Raw genomic sequence first — 9,881 nt, 5'->3', positions numbered from 1 at the left:
GCCTGGTCTGGCTTTATCTTGAACAGAGGTCTGTGTGGGAGGAAATCTGGCAGGCTCTCCGGTCATCTCCCCGCTCCTGCACTCCCTCCGAAGTGGAATGCTGGAAGGACAGCAAAGCAGCTGCCATGTTGGCCACACCCTGGCCTCAGCTTTGGGGGTCAGAGGGGGTCAGCCCTGACTGTCTGAAACTCTGGTAGGACCTCTGGGAAAAGCAGAGGGCTCCTGACACTTGGAGCCTGCTCGCGCGCATCCTGTTAAAGACGGGCCCCCAACAGTGTCAGGCCTGCTGAACAGAGGGCTTTTCAGAGCCCTGCCCTCCAGCCAGTGCCCTCTCTTGGCCGTCCTGGCTAAGGCGATGAGTGACGCTGGGATGGGTTCTGTTTGCGGACTGCGCAGCTTCTCACACACAGCAGCCACTGGTTACGGGTTTCATCTCTTCCCCCACCATGGCTGAGGGAAGGAAGGCTCGAGCCTTGGCGCCGAGAGGGTCTTGATCAGTGTCAGCTCTGAATATGGACGTCTTGCTGTCCACCCGCTGCTGGCAGGGTCTAACAGGGCTTGCAGTAACCTTCACCTTGTCAGTTCACCGCCCAATGTAGTGCCAGTGGTGCTCATATTGGGAAACTGGACAAAGCCTTGCTTGTCAGCCAGTGGGTGTTGTGGGGGTGCTGTGGGGGTGCTGCAGGGGCGCGGCGGGGGCACTGCGGGGCACGGTGGGGCACAGGCCAACCCTCTTTGTAATGCTGTGGATCGAGCATCGGTGGACCTGGGCGCAAGGCCTGGCTCCACCATCATTCACTGGATGACCTGGAACAGGCTACATGACCTCTCAGAGCCTCAGTTTACTCACCTGTAAGATGGAATTGAGGATACTAACCTTGCAGGGTTGTTTCGAGGATCAAAGGGGATAGTGTATGTAAATCACCTAGCACGTGGTAGGCGCTCTGTAGAGTGCAGTCGTTACGATCACCCTTATATAAAATAGGTGTCAAGGGGCTCACCTGACCTCCTCCCACCTTCACGTGGGCTGTGAGCCCTGCTGCTTGCAGCCACGATGAGCAAACACATGAGAAACACAAGAGGGAACAGACACGCAGCACAGAATTCATGGAGTTCGCCTCAGACGCAGTGGCCAGCCCTGGCACTGAACTCAGTTTTCTGCCCTCCACACTCCCTTGCTCTCCAGTCACGTCATCTCTCTGGGCAGCCCCACCGTATTAGTTTCCTAGGATGGCCACAACAAACGATCACAAACCTGGTGGCTTAAAACAACAGAAGTGTATTTTATCTCAGTTTTGGAGGCTGGAAGTCCATGATCAAGGAGTGTTCAGGGCCACCTGGAGGCTCTCAGGGAGAGCCCTGCCTTGCCTCTTCCAGCTTCTGGTGGCTCCAGGTGTTCCTTGGCTTGGGGCTACATTGCCCCAGGCTCTGCCTCTGTGGTCACATGGTCTCCTGTTTATCATATGTCTCTCTTCTGTGTGCCTCTTCTAAGAACATTTGCCATTGCATTTAAAACCCACCGAAGTAATCCAGGATGATCTCAGCTCAAAATCCTTAACTGAGCTACATCTGAAAGGCCCTTTTCCAAAGATGGTCACATTAATAGTTTGCGAAAACTAGGAAATAAACATATCTTTTCTGGGGCCACCGTTCAGTCGTCCACACCCGCCAGCCCTACAACATCTCCTATTGGTTTATGAATAAAAAATCAACACAGGAGCTCTGGGGGTGATGAAAATGTTTTGGAACTAGATAGAGGCGGTGTTTGCAAAACATTGTGAATGTACTAATCGCCACTGAATTGTTTACTTTAAAATGTTGCCTGTTACATGAATTTCACCGCAGTAAAAATTAAAAATGTAAAATAAAAAGTTTAAAGAACAATCTGACCCGCCCTGGCCAGGTAGCTCAGTTGGTTAGAGTGTTGTCTCAATTCGCCAAAGTTGCTGCTTCAATTCCCAGTCAGGGCACATACCGGAGGCAACCAATGAGTGCATAAATAAGTGGACCAACACATAGATGTTTCCCTCTGTGTGTGTGTGTGTCTCTTTCCTTTCCTCTCTCTCTAACATTAATTAAAAAAATTGAGCTGGCCTTGGTGTTCCCCGCACACAACCCACTCTTGCGCTCGCTCTCAGCGTGCATTTCCTCCCCAGGAGGACCGGGGAGCCCATTTCGGTGTCGGAGCACCGCGTCGTCTGGTGGTGCAGATGACTGTCAGGCTTGTTCTGATCCCACTTCTGAGACACATCCTCGGAAATTCCATGACTAAAGCTGAGTCTGCATGGTAGCAGCCCGGCGTGAGCACGGCACAACGGCTGTGGGTGAGAACACCTTCGTAGCCAGGCTGTTGGTTGCCAGTATTTTGTTTTGGCGGTGGTAAAGTGGATTTTCCAAGCACGATGAATAGGTTTGTACACCTCTCTGCCTTTAAGAATGTCTACAGCCTGCAAAAGAAAAGAACAAAAGTGGCAGGAAACCTAGAAAAAGATGTGCCTTGGTGAAACCCACACAGGGTTCTCTTTGAAACTCTTGTTGGCTGAAGTGACAGGGGAAGAAAATGCTCCCATTTCCCAAATTTATTTGACGAATAGGAAGAGAACTTTTCATTTTAAGCTTCCAGAACAGAGAGATTTGGGACTTGGAGAAAAACACCTATAAGGAGAACTCGGGACATGGGGACTTCCCTGTGCCAACAGGGGCAGGAAGCTGTAAGCCTGATGACTGAGCTGCCATTCATTCACACACTCCCTCCCTCCCTGAACGCAGGCCTGCTGTGAGCCAGCAGGTGATGGGCTAGGCCACCAGCTAAGGAGCCAGAGGAGACTCAGTCCCTGTCCTTGCACATACAGCTCAGTGTGAATGCAGGGCAGCCACAGAGAGAGGGTCGCGGCCACACTACAAGTGCTCAGAGAGAGGGCCGCAGGAGCGCTGGGAGTCACCGCTTCCCAGAGTTGGTGACATCTGAGCCTAGAGTTGAAGGAAGAGTAAGACAGGGCATGAGCATGGCAGGCAAGTAAGCACAGCACCTGCACTGGCCCAAAGGCATGAAAATAGGAGGCACATCCGGGAACAGGGCACCGGCAAGGCTGGAGAGGGCTGCAGAAAGGAGAGCAGGCTGTCTGGGCAAGTCAGAGCCAGGCTGGGAAGGGCCTTGCTTTTGACCCAATTCTTTCTGCTGACTTCTTCCTTTTCATGAGAACAACAGTCAAATATTTATCATAAATCATTTCCTTTAATCCTGTATATAGCCCCTTTATACAGATAAAGACGGGGAAGCTCAAGGCTAAGCAATTGTCCCAAAAGGGGGTGCGCACATCACTGGGACATCTAGAGGATGCCCGGAATGACCGAGAGGTTGTTGCCGGAGAGGGTGGGAAGAGGACGGGTTCAGGGAGGACACTGGGGGCTTTGACTGCATCGGTCATTTGTTTTGTGAGCGGGGTGTGGGTGCAAGCGTGCTCTTTAGTATGCCTTTGTGCACGTGTGACTTTTCAATGGACTAGTCCACTTTCCACTGGACTGGTGCATTAGGGTAGCATCTCTGTAGGGACACTTGCCATGTGTGGAGACTGAGGAGCCCTTGGACGCACAGGAGTTGCCCTTTAATGTTCTGGTGCCTGCTGAGCTTCCCACTATGGCGGCATGTAACTTTCTATTTTAAAAAAAATTCCCTTTGCCAAGGTCCCAGAGACAACAATTGTATAGAAAAGCAGGGCAGAGAGAGGAGACCCTGGTTCTCAGGTGGATGGTTACTGGGACTGTATTTGCAACCAGGGTAGTACAAGGAGAGAGGACTGAGTCTAAGCCCCACTTCCTGTCCCCAGGGAAGGCTTCTCTGCTGCTTGATGGACAGGTGCTCCCAGTTCTTTTTCTAGTGAATTTCCCTTCAGTTACACTGTTTGTTTTTCCTGCCAGAGCATCCTGCCCCCTCCAGTGCAGTCCCTAGGAGGAGACCCAGCCCCTGCCTTCCTGATGTGTGGAGCTTAAAACAAGAGCCCTCTCTGCCCATCGGACATCCTTACCATTTCCAGCTATTGAGTGCAATCAGGTGTGCCAGGATCTGATCTCAAAGCCCAAAGCCAAAGGACTCAGAGGAATCCTCTCTCCCTGTTGCTCCAGTGGGGACTGAACAAACAGGATGTGCTGAGAGCTGCACAGAGCACTGCCCCAGCAAGCCAGGCGGGTGGGATGCAGGGCTTGACCAGGCTGCCGTGCGCTGGGGCAGTGGCGGGTGTGCTTCATCACGCCCGAGAGAAACAGGAGGCAGGACAAGAGCAGACACAGTGAGTCATCCGACAGCCTCTCTGGATGGTTCCTGAGAGACAGTCCTGCTCTTCCAGGCTCCCTGAGTTACAGAATCTGTGTCCTAGGACTCTGGCCATTGACCTTGTAGAGAATGTTGATATTTATGGAAACGAGAGAACCTGCCATGCCTTGTGGGGCAGAAGAGGAGCAATGTTCAGGATCGACAACTCAGGACTCATGGGAGGTGCGGGTGGAGAGGACCCATCGTGGGAGCCCAGAGTTTGGGTCCTGGTGAATCCATTTTTTCTGTCCCTGTTTCTATTTCTTTTATCCTACACTCTGGTTGCTGGCCTTGGGAACTTACATCTAGTAAACTCTCTCAATCATTAACTTGAAAAAGAGTCCAAAGTCATCCCAGAGAACAGGACCCTTCTTAGGAGGAGATAAGAATATTAAAACAATATTCATCAAGACAAGAATTGGCAGCACGCAAAGGCCAACAAGGGTAGGAAGCGACTTACTCTGGAAGGGAGGGGCCCTGGGCGTAGACCGATCCCCTTAAATTGGCGGCACTTAATGGGATCTGCCCCAGTTCACCGTGTTTTAGAGATACCGTCACTGATACATTCCAACCAGGGGCACTTGTGATGTGGCCTGCAGGCATGTCTGGTTCTCACAGTCACAGGGGGTGCACCTGGCATTCTGTGGATGAGGCGGGAAGGGCGAACGTCCTCCGGTACACAGGACAGCCCCGTACAACTGAAGAACTGCCCCAGCTTTTCCCTAATAGAGCAGTACTGTGGGCTTGGTCCTTCCTGACACTCAGGTGAAGCCCGAGCTTCTCCAACCTAGAGTCTTCGAACATGAAACCTTCGGAAAAAGTCTCTCCAGGCCACTGTTGGTTCTGGACGAAGACAAAAGCACCCAGAAAATGACAACCTGCCTGACATCTTCAGTTCATCATTACCTCTCAAGGCCACTCTGAAATAAACTCAAAAAGTTTCCAGGAGAAAATCTGAACCAGCATAAAACATCAGATTTACAGGAGTGCCTTCTCCTAGGGCTGGAGTCCCGGGAAGTGGAGACTTGGGTCACCTCTCAACTTCCATAAAATGGGTCTGGGCGCATAGGCAGTGGCTGTGTCCATAAACCGTGTACGTAGCTGAAGTGCTCCCCTTCAGCAATGGCTAAGAAAGAAAATTCCAGTGCAGAGTGGGGTATGAAAAGCACAATGAACGTGCCAGTTATAAATGGCTCTTGTTCATGTAACGAGATGACAGGAGTGGAGCTTATCCTCAGTGTGGCCAGAGTGGAGGCTGAGTGAGGGGTCCTCGGGGAATGAGCTGCATAAATGGACTAACAGGCTGTTATTTTGGAGGGATCAGGGGGACACATGCAGACACCATCCACATTTTTCTTAAAGGGACAGACTTGATGAGTCCATCATTCTACTCATAAGCAAATGATCTTCACAAAGAATTTAAATTCTAGGGAGATTTTGAGTCTGAAGTTGCAATGTCTTTCAGAACTTGATTTATGATTCAAGATGATCCACCACTGAACTCTGAGGTTATTCAGACAGGGAGGGTGAGCAAGGCAGGCCGATTAATCAAAAGATGGCAGGAGACCCTTCCAGGTGAGCTACCTAGACAAAGGGAGCCCAAGTGGAGAAGAAAAAGCCAGGAATGAAAGACAAAGCCCTCCCCTCATCGCCTGGTGTGCCAGGAGACAATCCTACTCGAAGGAAACCCGGAGGGATGGTCAAACCCGAATTCTCTCAGGAGACTGGAGCTTGTCTGAATACAATTGAAATTGTGGTTACTCACCTGTGTGACAACATTAAGCACGTTATCTGAACCTGTACCTTGGTCCCTCACTTGTTGATGGGGCTAATGATGACTGCCTCAGAGGGTTGTTAGGAAAATAAGCGAGCATTTATTGAGCACCTTGCACGTGCCAGGCTTGGTATGAGGTACTGGACAGACAACGGTGAAAGGACTGACAGTTTCACGAGAACACTTATGTAGTGAACCGGGCTCAGCTACTGTCCGGCACGTAGTAGCTGCTTAACAAATGTCCTTACACATTTTCTCCAGCCTAAAATCATTACAGTCATACTGATGGATCAGGTAAGGCTTTGCAGTGTGCTGATGGTTGAGCCAAGACCTGAATGAGAGCAAGGATCCAGTCCTGGGACCTCTGCCCCCCTCCCTCATCGCCCTCTCCCCCAGCCCCTCTAACAGTTGGGCTCTTGCTGTATACATTGCGCCAGGCCCTTGGGCCTCATGTTACACAGCACTTTACAGTTTCAAAACTGGTTTTACGTATGAGAACAAATGTCAGTTTTTAAACTTGCTCACTGGAGCACAGGTGATTCCATGGAGAGCCTGCAGCGATGGCAGCGATGGTGGGAGAGATTTTGAGCTCACATTTCCTTCAGCTAGAGCAGGCCTTCTTTGATTGCTTTCTCCTGAGAAAGAGCCAACCTATGTATTGAGAGTCCTTGACGTGCCTGTCACTGCTCTAGGGGCTTAGGATACTCAGGGAACAAATGAAAGACGTCTGCCCTCCAGAGCTTGGACCTCAGCAGTGAGGACACACAGTGAGTGACAGACGTAGTGATGTGCAGAATGGGGGTAAGGAGAGTGGGCTGAAGTTTAAACTGGGTAGGTCTCATGGAGAAGGTGCCATTTTAGTGAGAACTTAGAGGTGTGAGGGTGTCTGCCATGGGACTATCTGGGGAAAAAGCACTCCAGCAAGGGGTTCAGAAGTGCAAAGGATGCAGAGAGTGCCTGGTGACAGGAGGAAGGGCCTGGAGACAGGGGTGGCCCTAGCAGGTGAGCAAGGAGAGAGCAACAGGAGGCGGGATGGCAGAGGGCCTTTGCTCCAGTCTGCGTGGAAAGGGAGCCGCTGCAGCGCTTTGAGCAGGGGAATGGCACCATCTGACTTAGGTCGCAAACTGGAGGCTCGGTCACTGCAGTGACCCAGGTTTGGACTGCCTGAGGCGGGGGTCAGCTAGCCATTCACCTGTGTGGTCATCCTTATGGGTGTCAGGGAACAAAGAGTAGGCCAGTGATTTCTGTCCCGGGGCTACACATTGGAAATTGTGACTCAGAGGGGTCCCAGGAATTCTCTGAAGGAGCAAGCTGGAAGGTGGTGGGCTGGGGACTGATGTCCTCCAGCCTCCCCTGACTTGGTCTCAGATGGGTTGCTGGACTCCAGGAACTACTGCCCCACAGGGTCCACGTGAGTTTCTTGTGTCCTTGGGGACATTTCTGGTGCAGAGAAAAGACTATCAGGGACTGCATGGGTTTTTGAGATTAGTATTTTATTGATTGAAGTCACCCATTGGAAAAACCCAGTTTTCCCTGCAGCTTTAAAGTTCGCCTTACAAATCTTATTTTACTCTAGTTATAAATTGTAGATGCTCCATAAAAGTTTGTGGGCGATTGACTCACATTTCAAAAGATCCTTCCTTGTCTTATGCCCCAACAGTGAACCCAGTACAGCCCACCTAGTACCTCCCACGCCATCGACCCAACAGTAAATCACACCGGAAAGGAAGACAGAGTCCTGCTGGAACCCCGGGGTGGAGGTGTGACTGAGCTGGCAGGGACAGAGGACAGGCCCGGGTTCTGGGCCCGAGGCCTGCCCCATGGACTTCCTGCGGGGCTCTGCACTGCTGCGCGGGGCTCTACTGGCAGAACTTTCAAGAGGCACCTGAAGTTAGGGAAACGTTTCCCTTCCTTTATTCCCTCTCTCCGTCTTCATCTTTCCTGTTGAAAAAATAATTGTGAGGGCAAAGTGGTGAGTGGTTTATCTTCCACCGCCTTGATTAGCAGAGGCTCAAGGGGTAGCGCTGGCAGCACAGGCCCCTCCGTGGGTCTGCCACCGCCTCTGCATGGTTTTCCCTGCTGCTCCAACTGCTCCCCTCTCCCCTTTGCCTCTCAATATTCCAGTCTTTCCCCTCCCCCTCCTTCCCAGCTCCTTCCTCCCCTCCTTTCTTTGGGCCTCAGGAGCTCCCCCCACACCCCCTCCCCACATTTCCCTCCAAACCCCACACTCTTTGTTGCTGAATTCAAGGTTCTCATACAATAAAGCTTTGATGATTTGGCCCAATTGAGAAGGAATGTCAGCTTAAATTAATGAAGGGTCTGAATAATAGAATTTTCAAGCAAAGTTTAGTTGCTTTCACGTTGTGAGACATCCTTTCCAGGGAGAGTCCTTTGCGTTTAAATGCAGTAATAGCCAATGCTGAGAAATGGGGCAATATGTCTTAGGGACTCTTTCAAATACTTTAACAACAAGAGCCCTTTATACTTTCTTTGAATCTGAGTGTTTTGCTTCTCAAACCTTCCATTTTTATCACCATGATTTTCCTGGGCTTCTCACAGAATCCAGCATGGTTTCAACTCCTGAAGTCTTTATGACAGAGTCATTTCTGCATCCAAAGTCTCTTTAGACATTTTCAATTACATGAGCAATACATGAATGTGTATTCTCTTTGCAAAAATTAAAACCTTAAAAAAACAGTAAATGAAAATAAATAACAAAAGAATTTCTTGGTCCCAGTTTATACCACTTTAAGGTGGTAACAACACGTCATTTATAGCAAACTCTCCTGTACAAGTCTCCTCTTCAGGCTCCTATCCAAAGAGAACCATCTACAGCTGACTGGGCCCTGCTTTCTTGCAAAAACTGGGGGTTCCTGAGGCAGTGAAAACTCTCAGCTCTCCATCCAGTACCAATATGCCTCCATCCATCCCTGTTTCTTCCTGCATCTCTGCCACATCCACCCGCCACCTCTGCCAGGAACACTCACCGACACGAAGCACATTGGCAAAACCTAGCAACCATTAAATCTAGATAAGAGTGCTTGGGTGTTCATTATACTGTTTTCTCTATGCTCCTGTTTACAAAATTCACAGTAAAAAGAAATTCTAAGAACAGCAGAACAGCCACCTGACCCCCAGAATCAAAAGGAGGGACTCCAGTTACTGCTGTCCTCTTAGGGACCCCCACCTTGCACTGGGCAAGGCTGAGCTTCCTTTATGGGAACGGTAACAAAAGCAATGCATGGTGTATTGCTTAGCAACACACACACTTTTGCAAGCCCTTTCATAAATATTCTTCTCTTCCTTTGGGGGCTACGTAAGGCAAGTGCTGTCCCCATTTTACAGATGAGGAAACCACAAGGTTTAGTGATACTACCTGATAATATTGGCTCGGTAATTGCTTGGTCTGCAGGCAGCAGGCATTGTTCTAGGCTTCTGCGTGTATTAACTCCTGTTACCTTACAACAACTCTGACTTACATGCATAACCTGCTCAAGATCACAAAGCCAGTAAGCAGAGGGCTGGCACGTGAGCCCAGGAGGCGTACTCATGAGCCCGAGCTCTTAGACACCTACAGCCTCGTGTGGTGACGTTACAGATGTCTTTCTAGCATTCCTAGAGTGGAAATCTGACGGTCTCCAGGGTTCATTCAGATTGTAAATGTTTTATCACCCTATATTTTATCAATTTTGAATTGGTTGCCATATTTAAAAAATTATTTTAAAAAAGATTTTATTTGAAACATCCAGATTTCTGCCTTCCCTTGAAAAATCAGAAGTTCTGACAGCATTCGGCTTG

The 9,881-nt window shown here is 50.0% G+C and overlaps 1 protein-coding gene across 3 annotated transcripts in view; it reads right to left on the bottom strand.

The window, feature by feature from the left end:
- Positions 1 to 2,185: 2,185 nt before the first annotated feature.
- RAD51B (RAD51 paralog B) overlaps positions 2,186 to 9,881 on the bottom strand; it is a 515,100-nt gene continuing 507,404 nt past the window's right edge. For 2 of the 3 annotated variants that reach the window (XM_053928932.1, XM_053928933.1), the window contains one exon: positions 7,606 to 8,024. In XM_053928932.1, coding sequence (XP_053784907.1) covers positions 7,975 to 8,024 — 50 coding nt within the window. In that variant the 3' untranslated portion in view covers positions 7,606 to 7,974. Of the gene's footprint in view, positions 2,448 to 7,605; positions 8,025 to 9,881 lie in introns of those variants that run through there. The other variant, XM_045201893.2, reaches the window with a different exon arrangement.

The sequence above is a fragment of the Desmodus rotundus genome, chromosome 7 (genome assembly GCF_022682495.2).
Source record: "Desmodus rotundus isolate HL8 chromosome 7, HLdesRot8A.1, whole genome shotgun sequence".
Classification (NCBI taxonomy): Eukaryota; Metazoa; Chordata; class Mammalia; order Chiroptera; family Phyllostomidae; genus Desmodus; species Desmodus rotundus.
The sequence above is the reverse complement of the archived record's forward strand: the minus strand, read 5'-3'. Positions and strand labels throughout refer to the sequence as shown.